This window comes from Aquarana catesbeiana, linkage group LG02 (genome assembly GCF_042186555.1).
Source record: "Aquarana catesbeiana isolate 2022-GZ linkage group LG02, ASM4218655v1, whole genome shotgun sequence".
In the NCBI taxonomy this organism is placed as follows: Eukaryota; Metazoa; Chordata; class Amphibia; order Anura; family Ranidae; genus Aquarana; species Aquarana catesbeiana.
The window spans coordinates 741,184,692-741,204,983 of NC_133325.1; the positions used below are offsets into that span (position 1 = coordinate 741,184,692).

A 20,292-nucleotide genomic window follows, 5' to 3' on the forward strand; every position below is an offset into this window, starting at 1 on the left:
GATCATAACTTATGTAGACAGGTGTTCTCGTCAAAAGTACCCTATTCTATTCAAACCCAGCAGTGCTCACAAGCATTCAATTAAATGCAAAATGCAGCATTTGACCTACCATGTCTGCATTTCAAATGAACTTATATAGGACACTGTGCATCCCGAATAAGGTCTGCAGTCATCTACACCACTCCATGGGAGTCAATAGAAATCTGTGGACCTGCATTTTATGTGTGTTTCAAACCCAGGGGAAAAAAAAGGCCCATGTACATGCTCACTAAAACTTTACCCAGGAAGGACGGTTTTGTGACCATGTTTACATTTTTCAAAGGCTAGAGGCAATGAATGCACTCATTAAAGAAGCATTTAAGAGCTAAACCACGTCAGGAACCACATCTATAACAGGGGGACACATACGTTTGATAAAGTTGAGATATTAATATTATACAGGATTTATATAGTGCCAACAGTTTGCTCAGCACTTTACAATAGAGCTGCACAATTAATCGTCAAGAATCGTTATCGCGATCTTGACTAAAGTGTTTCACAATTCTTTCTATGCAAAGAATTCTCTCTGCTCTTCTGAAGCCACAGCCCTCAAAAGAAAGGAAGAGAGAAAACAGGCAGTCTGCCAAGAAACAAAACATTCTTTATCAGTTGAACTTAAGTATAAACATTGTAACAATTTGAATAGACTTCCTGTGTAAGTGAAAAAAGTTTAACCACTTAAACACTAAACCTTTTTCTGACATTTGTTGGTTTCAAGTTAAAATCATTTTTTTTTGCTAGAAAGTTACTTAAAACCCCCAAACATATATTTTTTTAGCAGACGCCCTAAAGAATAAAATGGTGGTTGTTGCAATATTTTATGTCACACTGTATTTGCGCAGCGGTCTTTCAAATGCAATTTTTTTTAAATAAATTACTTTAATGAATTTAAAAAAAAATCTAACCAGTAAAGTTAGCCCATTTTTTTTTTTGTATAATGTGAAAGATTTTACGTCGCGAGAATCGTGAGAGAATTGTAATCTTTTTATTCTAAGCAAAAAAATCGTGATTCTCATTTTGGCCAGAATCATGCAGCTCTACTTTACAATGTTTGGGCAAACACTACAGTTACAATACAATTCAATACAAGAGGAATCAGAGGGCCTTGCTCATTAGAGCTTACAATCTAAAATATGCAAGTTTTCCTGGATATTCATTTAAAAAAAGGTCAATTTCACCCAAGAGTTTAGGCAGAGTGAAAAACAATACCCAATAGATCTAAACAATAACGACCACCAGAATATCCCAAGCTCTTCTACTTCAACATACGTGTACCACATGTCAAGAAATAGAGTAAAATACAGAGATAGTTGCAGCATCTTCATGTTAGTATCCATCGCCATGCAGACGATGCTGTACCTGAAGGACTTTTTAACTAACTGCACTCTTAAGATCAGATTTACAGAACCTGGCCTTGCCTGCCTAGCGGATGAGCACTGTACTTACTGATCCACAGAGACGTTAGCAGAAACACATAATCACCACTTTAAAACACCATAAAAGAATATCTTCTTACAAGTGTTTTTACGTTATTGCGTTCATCACACTTCAGTGGACCGTCGGATTCTATGCTTCAATAGAGTCGTAATGAACTGATGAAGAAACTTACGGATTGTGCTGAAATATGTCTCTGGCGACTTTTTCTTCTACTTCCAGACACTCGAAAGGTAGATCTTTGCTGATCAGTTTAAGTGCGTCCCTTGTGAAAGAATGCAGATTCTCCTGCAGAGGAAAACAGATCAATGACAGACAGTATTCCTGCACTTATGAAATGTACTGTTACAATTCACAGTGAAGATGGAGGAAGAGAACAGCTGATATACAAATGTTAGAGCAAAAACATTTTTCTTCAAAGGCAACAAAAGCTTACAACTTTTCTGCTCAATAGTTAAAGAAGTATGGCGGAATAAAGCATCCTATACACTTTTGTCAAACTGCAAACAAACTTTTTCAGGTTCTAGATATAGATAGAAGATCAGGTTCTAACAAAGGATCGGAAAGTAAAGGATGCACAATGCTTTTTTTGATAAAGCGGCGAAAGGTTTGATCCCTCCCTGTACATTTTTATTGTTGTCTGCATCTTTCTGCTCCAGAAACTCAAATTCCTGTCATTTCCTACACTGGCATCGCCTGACAGAAGTTCTAACATCCCCGCTATAAACAAAAAAAGAAAAATAGCTGGTAGCTGCTAATTATGGTGATGGACCTTTATGATATTGGGGCCTCAAGTGCAACCCCTGACATCACCAAAGGGCCCACATAATATATACTGACTATACTGTCACAGTAAGCTGTAAAAAGATTAAAGTCGCACAACAAGAGATGGTCAGAGACTGTGAACATGCTGCTATTAGTTTTGTTGGAGATTAAAAACATGCTTCAGGAGACAGTCATTACCTGGAGACATATTACATAGGACTGTCCTACTGCGATTGTTGCCCATATACAGTACAAGTCAACACTTCTACATCGAAGCACCCCACAGCCCTCTTAAAAATTGATAACATCACATTTTATATCCATTCTAAATGATAAAAAAAAAAAAAAAAGCATAGAAATAGAAAAGGGATGGACAGCACAGAAAACAGTAAGGTACTGTGAGAGAAATAAACAAGATCATTAAAGTTAAATTCCAGGAATTCAGCTTCTTTGTAAAAAACAAAAAAAAACAAAAAACGAATGCACAATTTTAGTTACTTCAAGCAAGGTGCATGACACTTCCTGGGCTTAGCTGTTTTATTTATTTCCGCCAGCTTTATAGTACTCCTGGTACTATCAGTGTAGTTCTGGGAGAGTGATCCTTCTGAACAGTGCATCTTGTACATCTTGTGCATCTGCTATGCCTGCCCCTCCTCCTGCCCATTTACCGAAACACATTCACAAAATACAAGGGCTTCTGTGAATGGGCACCAGAGGGGAGGAGCGGGCTCAGCTGCTCTGTGTGTTTCTCTCCTCTCAGATCCCTGGAGTGTCTCTTGGCAGAATAATAAACCTGCCAAATGTAAATAATAGAGATAGGCACAGGAGATGTCATGCAGCTCCTTCTACTTAAGGCTCGATTCACACTGGAACTGGCTGCGGATGGCACAGGAACGCTGTGTGTTCCTGTTCTCCGTTGCAGGGACAAATTTGTGCCTGAATTCGGGCCTTAAACAGAGCCAAAGACGCACAGCATTTCTGTGCAGTGCGCTCCGCAGCTGCAACGGAGATATGTGAACCAGCTCCATAGAGAGCCGGTCACATTCTCCTGCTATGCAAATTGGATGCAGAGAAACCTGCAACAATTCGCATAGGTGTTAACCCAGACCTAAAGTCCAGCCTGAGCTTGTTTGGCAGTACTTCTCCTATGGGTCACATCTGTTTTGCACTCCTGTGACCCGTTTTCAGCAGAGAGAGGTCTGAAGTCCGCTCTCTGCTGACGTCACTGGAATCAGTGCAGGCACCGCGTCATCACGACAAAAGTCTGGATCCGCCAGGTGCCTGGACTGATGCTGGCCTCAGGCTCTCAGCAAGCCGCTGAGAGCCTAAGGCGGCTGATCCCACCCCCCCCCAGCTCAGCGCTCCAATGAGCATGGAGGAGCAGAGATGAGAGCTGCTGATTGACAGTCAGCAGCTCTCCTCTCAGGGATCTGTGAGAACCGAGCCATCGGTGGTGTTCGATGGCTCAGTTCTCAGTGCAGAGACGCCAGGGGACAGATGCAGCATCCACCTAGGTAAGTATAATGGGGGGGGGCATACTTCTCTTTAACTCCTAGCGTGCCTTTAGTTTTTACAAAGTGGCTGAATTCCTGGAATTCAACTTTAATTTCTAGAAGTCTCTCTAAGACCCCTTTCACACTGAGACAGTTTTAAAAATAGCGCCTGTAAAGCTCCTGAAAACTGCCTCTCATGCCTCCCTAGTGAGAAAGCCAGAGTGCTTTCACATTGGGGCAGCGCGATTGCAGGATGGGAAAAAAAGTACTGCAAGCAGCATCTTTGGAGCGGTGTAGAAGCGCTGTATACAGTGCTCTTACACCGATCCTGCCCATTGGAATAAATGGGCAGCGCTTCCAAAATCATCAAAACAGACCAACGTCTGCAATGGCCCTAGGGGTTTTAGATGAATTGGGTAGGCTGCTAATATGCAAACTGGCCGTTTCTCTAAATCAGACACTTGAAATATTTAAATGGTCAGTGCTCAGCCTTTTTTAAGAGGGGGTATACGGCATACTGTGCCTACCCACACTGTTGTCACAAGGAGACATGGAGGATACAGATGGACAACAATGACCTTTACTGTTATGTTTGTATGCAAATTAGAATGCGTATTACTCTTAATTCCAGTTATCTCCTCCTTCTTTGATGTTTGCTGCATATCATCCTGGAATCTTTCTGATACATCAGATGTATTTATATACTTGTATGGCAGGGGTGTCCAAACCTTTTTGACCAAAAGTCAAAGTATAGTAGCTTCTACCTGAGCATTCTGCTGTGTGGTGTATTTCCTTAAAGCAAACTTATGCTGAAGGACTCATTCCCACCATATACATTGGTAAGCACAGTCCCAACACATGGATGAGTCAAAAAGTCTTGTTTGCTATTGGGGCCACAAGTACAGGCAGCATTTTCCTGCACTGCAGCGCACCTTCGAATACAAAAAGAAAATTAGTGCTGTGGCTGGCTGTGGTGTTCACCTTCCCTAAATTATTGCTCTAATCTTGTAACAAGTGTGTTCAGGTGTAAAAACATTAAGTATCTTTTCTGATTCAGTGTGCCAGGGCAGACAAATCCCCAGGTACTGTTATACAATACGTATCTACGTATCCACCCCGTTTTCTGGAACAAGCACTTGAAGGATAAGTTCACTTTTATAAAAAAAAAAAAAAAATGTGGATTCTCATTTGGAGATTGCTTTCCATAGGGAATGTTGCTGTTATTGTGACACCAGGAAGCGAGCTTTTTTTTTTTTTTTTGCGGTTGGCTTTTTGATGTTTTCTGCCATGTTAGAAGATTTAACACTGTGACCATATCAGCATTTGGAAGTTGCTCATTACCTTTGCATTTTTTTGTGGCTAGTCTGTGGAGATTTCTCCCAGCATGGTAGAACTTTGATCAATTTAGCTTGGAATCCCAATTCCTGTATATGGGATTTCTGATGTGCTTTGTGGGACAGATTTTCTTGGGCTGGTATCAGACCTACATGATTGAGACAGACGTATGACCCATTCTGCAGTGCCCTGGTGGGAACATGCAAGGTTTTCCCAGAACTACTACTTACTGAATCAACTCTATTGCACCAACTTCTCTGTCAACAAAATACCCTGAAGAAGCTACCATGCGAAACGCATTGGGCTGTGTCTCTTTTCTCATACTTTGGTCCTGAGTGTTTATCATAGTTCATGATTACACATTTTTGTGACTATTGAGGAAATTGCTCACCTTGTTGTAGGGGCTGTTTACGGGTGTATACAGAGTTTGCTTTCATTTTTTTGTTACACAAAAAAACAATATAAGACATTTTTATGTGTTTAATAAAATGTTAGTATTTTTATACATCACTGTGTCATATACAGTGGGGATGGAAAGTATTTCGACCCCCTTACATTTTTCACTCTTTGTTATATTGCAGCCATTTGCTAAAATCATTTAAAGTTCATTTTTTTCCTCATTAATGTACACACAGCAACCCATATTGACAGAAAAACACAGAATTAGTTGACATTTTTGAAGATTTATTAAAAAAGAAAAACTGAAATATCACATGGTCCTAAGTATTCAGACCCTTTGCTGTGACACTCATATATTTAACTCAGGTGCTGTCCATTTCTTCTGATCATCCTTGAGATGGTTCTACACCTTTGAGTCCAGCTGTGTTTGATTATACTGATTGGATTTGATTAGGAAAGCCACACACCTGTCTATATAAGACCTTACAGCTCACAGTGCATGTCTGAGCAAATGAGAATCATGAGGTCAAAGGAACTGCCTGAAGAGCTCAGAGACAGAATTGTGGCAAGGCACAGATCTGGCCAAGGTTACAAAAAAATTCTGCTGCACTTAAGGTTCCTAAGAGCACAGTGGCCTCCATAATCCTTAAATAGAAGATGTTTGGGATGACCAGAACCCTTCCTAGAGTTGGCCGTCTGGCCAGAGCTATCGGGGGAGAAGAGCCTTGGTGAGAGAGGTAAAGAAGAACCCAAAGTTCACTGTGGCTGAGCTCCAGAGATGCAGTTGGGAGAGGGGAGAAAGTTGTAGAAAGTCAACCATCACTGCAGCCCTCCACCAGTCGGGGCTTTATGGCAGAGTGGCCCGACGGAAGCCTCTCCTCAGTGAAAGACACATGAAAGCCCGCATGTTAGCTAAAAAAAAAAAACACCTGAAGGACTCCAAGATGGTGAGAAATAAGATTCTCTGGTCTGATGAGACTAAGATAGAACTTTTTGGCCTTAATACTAAGCGGTATGTGTGGAGAAAACCAGGCACTGCTCATCACCTGTCCAATACAGTCCCAACAGTGAAGCATGGTGGTGGCAGCATTATGCGGTGGGGGTGTTTTTCAGCTGCAGGGACAGGACGACTGGTTGCAATCGAGGGAAAGATGAATGCGGCCAAGTACAGGGATATCCTGGACGAAAACCTTCAGAGTGCTCAGGACCTCAGACTGGGCTGAAGATTTACCTTCCAACAAGACAATGACCCTAATCACACAGCTAAAATAATGAAGGAGTGGCTTCACAACAACTCGGTGGCTGTTCTTGAATGGCCCAGCCAGAGCTCTGACTTAAACCCAATTGAGCATCTCTGGAGAGATCTAAAAATGGCTGTCCACCAACGTTTACCATCCAACCTGACAGAACTGGAGAGGATCTACAAGGAGGAATGGCAGAGGATCCCCAAATCTAGGCGTGAAAAACTTGTTGCATCTTTCCCAAAAAGACTCATGGCTGTTTTAGATCAAAAGGGTGCTTCTACTAAATACTGAGCAAAGGGTCTGAATACTTAGGACCATGTGATATTTCAGTTTTCTTTTTTAATAAATCTGCAAAAATGTCAACAATTCTGTGTTTTTCTGTCAATATGGGGTGCTGTGTGTACATTAATGAGGAAAAAAATGAACTTTAAATGATTTTAGCAAATGGCTGCAATATAACAAAGAGTGGAAAATTTAAGGGGGTCTGAATACTTTCCGTCCCCACTGTATTATTACATTAGTAGGTTTCAGCATCTAAGGCCTCATGTACACTGCTGCTGATAAATGGATGTTTAGTAGCAGTTGGGAGTTTACTTAAACTGCTTCTGAGCTCTCCTCTATGTTATCTTATTAGTACATGTACACAGGGTCATTTACAGTAGTTTATAGGCAGTTGAGTTTATAGGCAATTTTTGGAACACAAAAAAAGTTCAGAAGCTGAGTTTACAGGCATTTCAAGCGCCAAATGCTTTTAAATGTGGTAACTCGTGTTGACCCGAGTTTCGTTTACAGGCGGTTTTCATTTTTGGCTATTTAAAAAAACAACGCTTGACAGATAGTAACCCACGTTTAAAACGTCCATTTACATGCTGCGTTTAGCGGCACAATGCCGCTAGGTGCGGCATGTAAACGCGGCAAAACTGACGTTTTAAATGTGGGTTACTATCTGTCAAGTTAAATCGTTCAGGAGAGGTTGTAAAAATGCCCCATGTACATGAAGCCTAAAAGTCCCATTACTCTATTTCTTTTTGTTCTATTTAATCCAGGATGTGGTGCTGTATTTCAGCTGCTATACGCTATTTTAATGTTGTACAATATGTACGTATCCACTCAGTTTTCTGGGACAAGCACTTGAAGGATAAGTTCACTTTTATAAAAAAAAATAATAAATGCACATTTTTTAGCAGGTAAAAAAATATGCATTTTATTTTATTTCTTTTTTTGTCAGTGACCTGTAAAGAGTTGCACCCAAGATCAGCAGATCGTGGGTGTAATGCCACGGTCCTGCAGACTGTCTGTATACCTCCAATATGGGCAGGCAGTCACACTCTGACAGGAAGCTTAGTGAACTACCAAGTCCGATCAACAGCACTCTGATAGTTCATTGAGAACTACAAGCAGACAGCCGCAAAGGTTCATGGGACTTGTAGTTTTTCCATTCACAGAATACTGTGAATGAATGAAGTGGCCGAAGCATTTTTTTTAAGTTTCCGACAGCTAGCAGGGGGAGAAGATCCCCCGCTAGCTGTCAAAAAAGGAACTGGGGGGGGGGGGGGGAATTGGTAACATGCTACAAAAGGTGAACTTATTCTTTAAGCTAGTCATAGATGGTTCGAACCTTAGCCGGCTCAGCAGGGACTGACAGAGATTCAATTGATCTAAATTGGGTACAACCAGCATGTCAGATTTTCAGCACGAGATTATTGCCAACAGCTATAGCTGCTAGAAATTGTCCCTAAAGTCTGTGTTGATGGGGGAACCGAGCGGTTTTCTTTCCTGCAACCCGTGTTTGCAGGAAATAAAATTGCACCGTCTATTGCCTGCCAGTGGGGCAGACCATGTCTCTGAAAAATAATCCTGGGATCTAATTGGTTGTGATGGAGTCCTTCTCACAACATATACAGTATGCAAGGCATGCTGAAAGTAGACTAATAGAGAGAGAGATTGAGAATTACAGAAAAGGGTGCCAGATCAGAATTGGATGAGAGAGTCCAAGATAATGTTAAACAGCAAATGCATTTTGAGGGGCAACACCACTCTCCCTACATTAGGGCTCAACACAGGATAAAACCTAGATAGACTTGGATGGAGAAAACAGTAATTTTGCTCTGCACGTTACCTTGCTGCTCTGTTCCTACTTAACCCCGTATATTTGTCATGTCACACGGTGTTCTTCCTCAGGCCTTAGCATACTGGGAGGAGATCACATGCTTTCCCATACCTGGCAGCATCAGGTATTTTGCAACAACTCTGACAAGGGAAAAGGTAAGCAAAAAAAGAGTAGGGCTGGGCTATTATGAGAATTTAAAGTGTTACTAAACCCAGGACCCTGCATTCACTGTATCTGGTCTCCCACAGTACACAGAACATGGAAATGCAATAGTTTTATTAAACATATAATGCGGAATATATTTTCTCATCATCAGTATATATCAGTCTTGTGACTTCTATCAGTGTCTGGTTAAAGCTTGGAGGAAGAGTTTTCATTCTCCCTTGATTATCCTTTGAGGACCCCTGACCCTCTGTCTGGACAGTGCTGATTAGCCCTTTGCTGATCACATGTACTCTCCCAAGAATAAAAAATAAAAACTCTCTAGCAATACACAACAGACTGAGCATGTGCAGAGTGCCCCCAAGGGTCTGTTCTATCAGGAGATAATTTGGGGACTGTGGAAGAAGGGGAAGATCAGAGAAGACAGAATCAAACAGCCTTTTTACACAATGCGGAGGATTAACCTCTTGGGTTTCACAGTGAGTATAACAAGCATGCTTTACTGCATACAGACTGGTTTTACTGTTGTGGGTTTAGTAGCACTAAGATTAAACCACTTGCCGACCACTCGTAGCAGATGTACTGCGGCAAGGTGGCTTGGCTGTGCAAATCGCTATGGCACGGTGATTCGTGCACTAGCTTTCGTGGGCTCGCGCGCACTCCCTATGGCCAGCGGGGGAGCCAATCAGCGGGTCCACCAGCCCCTCGCGATCGTTCCCTGCAGAGACAAATCGGGGATCTGCCGAAGTGAACAAGGCAGATCTCCGTTCTGTCAGGGGCTGACACTGAGATCTGTCTTCCTGCTAGGCAGGAAGTGGGATCTCTGTGTTTCCCAGGTCACACAATCCCCCATACAGTTAGAAAACACAAAAGGGAACACATTTAACCCCTTTATCGCCCCTGATGTTAACCCCTTCCCTGCCAGTGTCATTAGTACAATAACAGTGCATATTTTTAGCACTGATCACTGTAATAATGTCACTAGTTCCCAAAAAAGTGTCAAAAATGTCAGTTAAGTGTCCGATTTGTCCGCCGCAGTCCCGCTAAAAATCACTGATCACCGCCATTACTAGTAAAAAATAAATAAAATAAAAATGCCATAAATCTAGCCCCTATTTTTAGACGCTATAACTTTGGCGCAAAATCAATCAATATACGCCTACTGGAATTTTTTTTACCAAAAATTATGTAGAAGAATATATATTGGCCTAAACTGATGAATACATTTTTTTATATATATTTTTTGGGGATATGTATTATAGCAGAAAGTTAAAAATATTGTCAAAATTAGCAGTCTTTTTTGTTTATAGGTGCTCAGAGGTGATCAAATACCACCAAAATAAAAAACTCTATTTGTGGGGGGGGGGGGGGGGGAGACATCAATTTTGTTTGGGTACAACGTCGCACGCAATTGTCAGTTAAAGTAATGCAGTGCCGTATTGCAAAAAAATTAAATGGCCTGGTCATTAAGGGGGTAAATCCTTCCGAGGCGGAAGTGGTTAAAATGTAACTTTTCAAAATAAAAACACATGAATAACAAAGGAGAAACACAGCTAACGGGTGCTGTACTATATATGCATCATTACAAAATTCATTGTGCCGGAGAGAATACATTTCTTCTGCTATACTCGTAATTATAAAGAACATTACAATTCCTCTCTGCTGTATTATGTATAATGCATAATGTCTTATATTGCATTTCAGCAGGGTAAACACTAGGGAGAGACAGGACCAGGGGAACCAGTACATTGCAAAGTTTAATGCATTTTAGTGGTGCAGTCACCAAGGAGATGAATATTGTTATGCATTTCAATGACACAGACACCAGGGTGAAGCTGGAGTAGAAGAACAAGGTAGCAATCAAATTAAAATAATAAATGTCATACTTACCAGCTTATTGCAATTGGTTTTTCACAGAGCAGCCCCGATCCTCGTCTTCTGGAGTCGTCAGCTGGTGCGCTCCTTGCTCCTATTCAGCGAGTGCCCCCCATAGAAAGCTGCTTCCTATAGGGAACGCATACGGGCTTGATCCTCAACCGTCCTTTCTACATCTGCAGACACACAGTGCGGCTGGGCCCGCCCCCTCATCACAGAATTTGATTTAGAGCAGTGGGAGCCAATGGCTGCTGCCGTCAATCTGCCATGTGAGGAGGGAGAGAGCAGAGAGAGACACTGCTCTCAGGTACAGTGCTGGATTGAAATTGGCCTTAGGCAAGTATAAGGGCGGGTGATCCTGTAGCACAGGTGGTTTTTCATACCTTAAAGTGGCTGTAAACCTTTTACAAACACTTTAACCTACAGGTAAGCCTAGATTAAGGCTTACCTGTAGGTGCTTGAAATATCTCCCAGACCTGCACGGTCTAGGAGATATTTGCAAATCGCCGTAGGGCGATTTCTTCTGTGCATGCGCCGGAGTTAGAAAGGGCACGCTTTCCCGTTTCTAGCTTGGGTCATGCCGCTAAAAGGCGGCTTCCGTGCGCATACGCGGGAGTGTCGCACGCGACTCCGGCCAGCCACAGAGCTGGCGTTTGCAGCCCCGGAAGGAAGAGGGGTGAAGAATGGACGCTCGCTACTAGCGAGGAAGACAGGGACAACGCGGGCTTCTCCTGCAGGTGTCACATAATGGGCTACTATGCAATGCATAGTAGCCCATTATGCTTTACCTTTGCAGGGAAACAAAGAGGAAGTAACACCCATCAGGGTTTACTTCCTCTTTAAAAGGAGAAGTACAGCCAAAGCTCGTTTGGCTGTACTTCTCCTATGGATAACAGGAGTGCAGTTTGTTTTTCACTCCTGTGACCCATTTTCAGCAGACAGCGGGCTGAAGACCGCTGACGTCACAGAGCTGGTTCCAGCTTGGGCCAGATCACGACAAAGAAGTCGAGATCTGGCCACATGACTGGACTGGCACCTAGCTTAGCCTGAGCTGGCCGCTCCCACCCCCTTCACAGTGAGCGTGGGGGGGAGCAGAGCAGAGACTGACAGTCACCAGCTCCCTGCTCAGGGAGCCCTGAGAACTGAGCGATCGGCGGTGTTTGATCATTCCGTTCTTAGTGTTAGAGTTGGTGGTGGACGGATGCTGCATCGGACCGATTCTGCATCCACCTAGGTAAGTATGAATCTGCAAAAAAAAATAAAAAATGTAAAAATAGTGCATACTTCTCTTTTGATACGTAGAATGCATTAAGGCTAAAAAAAAATAAAATAAAAACCTCAAGGCTTTAGAAGCACTGCATTTCAGTAACGCAAACAGAGAAAGGCTGAACTACAGGAATCATGAGATGGAGATTTTTTACATATTTCTGTGATACAGACAAGAGGGTGAACCAGATGAACCAGATGATACAGGGTTTCCTGCATTTCTGTAATGTGAACAACTGGGAGAGATTGAGCCACAGGAACCAGATGGAGATTTGATTTGATAAATGTATTATGAACAAGGCTTCTGTATTATGTCTTGCATTTTTAAAACCTATTTAACCTATGGCCCAAAGACAACAAAAAATAAAAACAATAAAGCTAATATGTATTTAAGAAACAAAAATTTTCTATCATCTACTGTATTCTTTCAAGATAAATATTGTAAAAATGTATCAGTTTCCTGGTGAAATATCCATTTACAGAGAATATTTTGCTGGTATCTGAAATGGAAGAGCAATACAGCCACCCGCTGGCTACAGAATATTAACAGAACGAAATGCTTCACAGATAATACAAAACATCTATCTCTAGGTTTGTTGCAAAACCACTAAACACTTCACTTTTAAGAACCTTTCAAATGTTTTCATCCAACATTAAGTGGCGGCTCCAATCAAAAACGATAAAAAAAAAAAAAAAGTAAGTTATCACGTTGACTGTCTGTGTCAATGTTCTCTGCTATGCAGTCAGTTTGCCATTCTATTATTTTCTTAAAGGGGTTGTAAAGTCTCCATGTTTTTCACCTTAATGCATTCTATGTATATGTAGATTTTTGCCTAAAGTTAAATTGGTATTAAACCCAAAAGTAAACTATTTATACTGCAGCTTACCAATTCTTTAGATGTGATAGCTCCAGTAGTATCTTTTAATAATCAATAAACTCAGCACTACTGGATGAGGTCTATTATACGTTAGAGCTGCTGAGCCCCCCGCATGCCACTTGGGCAGCAGTTTAACCACTTGCGGACCACCCATCATACATATACTGCAGCAGGGCGGCCGCTCTGTGCCAGATGACCTGCCTAGTATGAGATCTGACACTTCTGGGTCTGGGGCGGGCGCGCGTGCCAGCGGCGACCCGCTCCTGCTGTGATCACACACAGCAGGAGCCCAGCAACAGGTAACGCGGACTCAATGTCCGCCAGCACCCGCTGATTATACAGTACACAGGCAGAACGGCGATCTACCTATGTAAACAAGGCAGATTGCCATTCTGTCAGCAGGGGAGGATTGATCCTGTGTTCCTGCAAAGCATGTACACGGATCTTTGCCTTCCCCTAGTCAAAGCACCTCCCCCACAGTGGGAAAGCACTGGCTAGGCACACAGTTACCCCTTTGATCGCCCCTGATGTTAACTCCTTCCCAGCCAGTGTCATTAGTAAAGTGACATAATGTTTAGCACTGATCACTGTATTAGTGTCACCAGTCCCCAAAAAGTGTCAGTGTCCTTTTTGGCTGCCGCAATATCGCAGTCCTGCTATAAGTCATTAATCGCCGCCATTACTAGTAAAAATAAACAAATAAAAATATCCCATAGTTTGTAGGCGCTATAACTCTTGCGGTAACCAATCAATATAGGCTTATTAGGATATTTGTTTACCAAAAATATGTAGCAGAATTCATATTGGCCTAAACTGTTGAAGAAATTAGATTTTTTACATTTTTTTTATTGGATATGTTTTATGGCAGAATGTAAAAAATATATTTTTTTTCCCTAAATTGTCTGTTTTTGTTTATGTTTATAGCGCAAAAAATAAAAAACCGCAGAGGTGATCAAATACCATCAAAAGAAAGTTCTACTTGTGGGGAAAAATAGGACATCCATTTTTAATTTTAATTTAATTAATTTTTAATTAATTTGGGTACAGCGTCGCACGACCGCGCAATTGTCAGTTAAAATAACGCAGTGCCGTGTCACAAAAAATGGCCTGGTCATGAAAGGGGGTAAATCTTCCGAAGGTCAAGTGGATACAACATATATAATAAACCTGGTGCTGTGCTATACAATTACAAAAGTATAAATAGTGTTGGTTACACGTTAACCTTAATTTCCAGTGGTTAAGACTGACGAAACGCATTGAAAGGAGCCCTGTTCACTACATCATTTCCGATGCGTCACTTTCGGGGACATCATTCCGGTCGCCGCAAAAGGAGAGGCCATCTTGTTTCTGTCAACTTTGTAAAGTGTAAACAGACTGGCGTTTTTGTTCCTACTGGTTGCATATAAATGTTTTAAACTGGATTACAGTATTGTGAGGCCTTTCCATTTATGGTGGTGGTGCTTAGGAGAATCAAACTGACAAAAGGAAGAACAGCATGCAGATTGACCTTCTTATGATATAAGAGGTGGCAATAAATCTAGTGAGTGGTGCACACAAAGGATGGAAGGTGGAGGTGATCACAGGCTGTGGTGCGTTTGAAAAAGAGAGATTAACAGCGCAGCAAGCACATTATATATTTATTGGATGCACTTTACTTTATGTGTGGAGTACATGATGAACTGTGAATGCACTTTTAAACTGTGAACAATATAATGAACTGGAGTAAGGCAATTTGAAACGTGGCATTAGTAATCTGAACACTGCACATAATAATAGTCATTGCTTAATGGATGTACAGAACTCCTAGATTCCAAGTGTTTCTTTTATTTCTTTTATTTCTAGAGAAATCAATGTATTAATCTATCTATTCACATACCGTTTTTATATATATATATATATATATATATATATATATATATATATATATATATATATATATATATATATATATATATATATATATACACACATATATGGTTTATAATTTATGATTTTCACTGGAAATAAAGGTTAACCAGTTCAGCTCCCGAAGGATTTTCCTCCTTAATGACCAGGCCATTTTTTGCGATACGGCACTGTGTTATTTTAACTGACAATTGCGCTGGCGTTTAACGCTGTACCCAAATAAAATTGAGGTTCTTTTTTTCCCCACAAATAGAACTTTATTTTGGTGGTATTTGATCACCTCTGCAGTTTTTATTTTTTGCGCTATAAACAAAAAAAGACCAACAATTACAATATAATATCATATTATATATGGATATAATACATATCCAATAAAAAAAACAAAAAAAAAAAAACAAATTTATTGATCATTTTAAGCCAATATGCATTCTTCTATTTATTTTTGGTTAAAAAAAAAAAAAAAAAGAAGATTGGTTTGCGCAAAAGTTATAGCGTCTACAAAATAGGGGAAAGATTTATGGCATTTTTTTTTTTTTTTTTTTTTGCTAGTAATGGCGGTGATCAGCGACACTGCGGCAGACAGATCGGACACTTTTAACACTTTTTTGGGACCAGTGACATTATTACAGTGATCAGAGCGAAAGAGATGCACTGATCACTGTATAAATGACACTGGCAGGGAAGGGGTTAACACTAGAGGGCGATCAAGGGGTTAAGTGTTCCCTGGGAGGTGTTTCTAACTGGGGGGAGGGAGTGTACTGACTGGGAGTACAGAGAGATAGCTGTTCCTAATCACTAGGAACAGAAGATCTCTCTCTAATCTGTCAGAACGGGGATCTGCTTTGTTTACATAGGCAGACCCCTGTTCTGCCTGTCTGTGGAACGGTCGCGGGTGGCCGGCGGACCCATGCATCGGCTCCCCCGCCCAGTGTCTCGTGCATGAAATTACGTGCGGTACATTGTTTTGCGCAATAGGACCGCCCTGCCACAGTATATACAGTTGTGCTCATAAGTTTACATACCCTGGCAGAATTTATGATTTCTTGGCCATTTTTCAGAGAATATGAATAACACAAAAACATTTCTTTCACTTATGGTTAGTGTTTGGTTGAAGCCATTTTTTATCAATCAACTGTGTTTACTCTTTTTAAATCATAATGGCAACAGAAACTACCCAAATGACCCTGATCAAAAGTTTACATACCCTGGTGATTTTGGCCTGATAACATGCACACAAGTTGACACAAAGGGGTTTGAATGGCTATTAAAAGGTAACCATCCTCACCTGTGATCTGTTTGTAATTAGTGTGTGTGTATATTAAAGGTCAATAAGTTTCTGGACTCCTGACAAACCCTTGCATCTTTCATCCAGTGCTGCACTGACGTTTCTGGATTCTGAGTCATGAGGAAAGCAAAAGAATTGTCAAAGGATCTGCAGGAAAAGGTAGTTGAATAAAACAGAAAAGGGATATAAAAAGATATCCAAGGAATTGAGAATGCCAATCAGCAGTGTTCCAACTGTAATCAAGAAGTGGAAAATGAGGGGTTCTTTTGAAACCAAACCACGGTCAGGTAGACCAACTAAAATGTCAGCCACAACTGCCAGGAAAATTGTTTGGGATGCAAAGAAAAACCCACAAATAACTTCAGGTGAAATACAGGACTCTCTGAAAACATGTGGTGTGGCTGTTTCAAGATGCACAATAAGGAGGCACTTGAAGAAAGATAGGCTGCATGGTCGAGTCGCCAGAAGAAAGCCATTACTATGCAAATGCCACAAAGTATTCCGCTTTCAATACGCCAAACAGCACAGAGATAAGCCTCAAACCTTCTGGCACAAAGTCATTTGGAGTGATGAGACAAAAATTGAGCTTTTTGGCCACAACCATAAACTCTACATTTGGAGAGGAGTCAACAAGGCCTATGATGAAAGGTACACCATTCCTACTGTGAAACACGGAGGTGGATCGCTGATGTTTTGGGGATGTGTGAGCTACAGAGGCACAGGAAATTTGGTCAAAATTGATGGCAAGATGAATGCAGTATGTCATAAAAAAATACTGGAGGAAAATTTGCATTCATCAGCCCGGAAGCTGCGTATGGGACGTACTTGGACATTCTAACATGACAATGATCAAAAACACAAGGCCAAGTTGACCTGTGATTCGCTACGGCCGAATAAAATGAAGGTTTTGGAGGGGCCATCTCAGTCTCCCGACCTCAGTATCATTGAGCCACTCTGAGGAGATCTAAAACATGAAGTTCATGCAAGACAGCCCAAGAATTTACAGGAACTGGAGGCTTTTTGCCAAGAGGAATGGGCAGCTTTACCATCTGAGAAGATAAAGAGCCTCATCCACAAATACCACGAAAGACTTGAAGCGGTCATTGATATTAAAGGGGGAAATATACGGTATTAAGAAGTGGGGTATGTAAACTTTTGATCAGGGTCATTTGGGTAGTTTCTGTTGTGATTATGATTTAAAAAGAGTAAACACAGTTGGCTGATAATAAATGGCTTCAGCCAATCACTAACAATGAGTGAAAGAAAAGTTTTTGTGTTATTCATATTCTCTGAAAAATGGCCAAGAAATCATTAATTCTGCCAGGGTATGTAAACTTATGAGAACAACTGTATGCAGAGGGAGGTCCTTAAGTGGCTGAACTGTAACTGACACTATTTATACTTTAAGTGTATAGTGCAGCACCAGGTTTATATTGGTTTTCTTTTTCAAGCTTTCTTTCCTTTATTTTCATCTGATGGTCCAGTAAGTCTGTTTCTCAACAAGCTATCCTGCAAATGTATCAGGTTAAAGGCGTTGGGACAAACCATTTACACCTGACAGGGGTGCTTATAATGACCAGCCTCATGTAAATCCTTCACCCAGAAGAATAAATAAAATAGAACAGTTGTTGCAGTGCGAGATGGAGTTTGGTGTCAATTTGTTAGTGTATTTAGAGAAAAAAAGAAATACTTACCTGCTCTGTGCAGTGGTTTTGCACAGGGCAGCTCGATCCTCCTCATCTGGGGTCCCCCGCCAGCGCTCTGGGCTCCTCCCCGCTGCTGACTGCCCCCCATAGCAAGCCACTTGCTAAGAGGGAACCCGTGCATTGCTCGCTCTTGAAGACTTTTCATACCTTTTGTTTTCATAGATATTTAGAGTGTTATTGAACCCAGGACCCCGCATTCACTAACTTTAGTCTCACACAGTACATAGAACATGAAAATGCAATTATTTTAGTAAATATAAACTGCTTAAATACCTTTTCTCATCAGCAGTATATAGCAGCCTTGTGACTTCTATCAGTGTCTGGTAAAAGCTTGTAGGAGATTTTATTCAGCTCTGACTGTCCTATGAGGCTGCAGGACCCCTGACCCTCTGTATGGACAGTGCTGATTGGCCCTGTGCTAATCACATACATTATCCCAAGAAAAAAAACTCTCTAGCAATACAAACCAAACTGAGCATGTGCAGAGTGACTCCAAAGGCTCTATACCATCAAGAGATGGATTGGGGATAGTGGAAGAAGGGGAGGATCAGAGAAGACAGGATCAAGCAGCTTTTTTACACAATGCATAGGATTAACCCCTTAGGTTCCACAGTGAGTATAACAAGCATGCTTTCCTGCATATACAGACTGATTTTACTGTTGTGGGTTTAGTAACACTTTAATGTATTTAGCCTTTTTAAACTGAAAGTTAAGCAGGGCCTTAAACTGTCCTGTGGAGTGCCATCTTGGAGTACAGTCAGAGCAATATAAAATAATAGTCCAGATTGAGTCATTTCAGGCACCAACACAGATCCCCTACGATCACAGCCTTGCTCGTTCCTCATCTGTGAAGACAGAATCCTGGAGCTGAGAGTGCATCTCACTCACCTTTGTCGGCTTCCAATCGTCTAGCTTTGGGTCCAACACCACGTCATAGCAGAACGCTCCAGAGATCACTGTACACAGAGAACACAAAACACATACAAGATGTTAGATGGATGGCTTTGATACATAAGCCGTCTGTAAGAGAAGATTAGCAAAACCTTTGGCAGGCACTGGCTGGAAATGTTGTAGACATGGAGGATATCCTGAGAAAGTGCCAGGCTAAGCCTGTCCATATTTTACATGTCGGAGGATGAAGCCAGCCACCAGACTCTGCTGAATACCTGGCAAGTAGCACATCAATAGATACTAAACTGCAGGATCCAAGTGGACACATGCAATCAATTCAGTCAAGCTTTATTTTAAAATTCAGCGAGTTGAGTATTTGAAGATGTTTCTGTGATAATCCAGGATCCATTTGATAGCCGGTCGTAAAAAAAACACTAAGACATCAGTCATTTGTCTCCCATCAAAGGGCTGGCCAAAAAGGATATCCAGGAAGGCAGAACGTTTAAAGGGGTTGTAAACCCTCCTGGTTTTTCCACCTTAATGCATTCTATGTATTAAGGTGAAAAATCTTCTGTAGTGCAGCCCCCCTTCTACTTACCTGAAGCCGATCGTTCCAGCGACGAGGACGAGCACAGAAGCTCCAGCCGCTGTCTCAGGTCCTCAATGGATAGACTGATAGCAGCGCAGCCATAACTTTTGCGCAAACCAATCAATAAATGCTCATTGCAATTTTTTTTACCAAAAATATGTAGAAGAATACGGATCGGCCTAAACTGAGGAAAAAAAATGTTTTTTTATATATTTTTGGGGGATATTTATTATAGCAAAATGTAAAAAATATTGCTTTTTTTTCAAAATCGTCGCTCTTTTTTTTTTTTGTTTATAGCGCAAAAAATAAAAACCGCAGGGGTGATCAAATACCACCAAAAAAAAAAAGAAAGCTCTATTTGTGGGGAAAAAAGGACGTCAATTTTGTTCGGGTGCAACGTCGCACGACCGCGCAATTGTCAGTTAAAGCGACGCAGTGCCGAATCGCAAAAAGTGCTCTGGTCAGGAAGGGGGTAAATCCTTCCGGGGCTGAAGTGGTTAAAGAATATCTGATTTAAAAAAAAAAAAGCAGCTTGTAGCGGATTTATCTACAGATAAAATAAAATAATGGAACACAAAATGAATCCACAACATTTCGAGGCGCTGACCTTCTGGTAGAACACATTTGTAAATACTGGCTGGAAACCCAAGCTATATCAAAAATGTTAACAAAATGCATAATATTAGCTTGCGGCAAATACATGTGGTGGATATATTGCTATCAAAAGTGATAGTAAATTATCTGCACTGGAAATGACTACATTTTTATACATGTTATCTATCTGAACTCCGCTGGCATATGCCCTGTTGCTAAGCAGTCTGGCTAACCAGAAGGACTGAGACTGCACAGCACTGCTATAAAATACTTTCACTTACAGGACTGGAAACTAACAGGAGGCAAAACGAAAATTTTATGA

The 20,292-nt window shown here is 41.2% G+C and overlaps 1 protein-coding gene across 1 annotated transcript in view; it reads right to left on the bottom strand.

The window, feature by feature from the left end:
* Nucleotides 1-20,292, bottom strand: part of MRPL39 (mitochondrial ribosomal protein L39) — a 171,805-nt gene that overhangs the window by 52,768 nt on the left and 98,745 nt on the right. Inside the window, exons 5-6 of the mRNA XM_073617072.1 lie at nt 18,785-18,852; nt 1,649-1,761 (exon numbers count right to left, since the gene is read on the bottom strand). Of these exons, the coding sequence (XP_073473173.1) occupies nt 1,649-1,761; nt 18,785-18,852 (181 nt within the window). The remainder of the gene's footprint in view (nt 1-1,648; nt 1,762-18,784; nt 18,853-20,292) is intronic.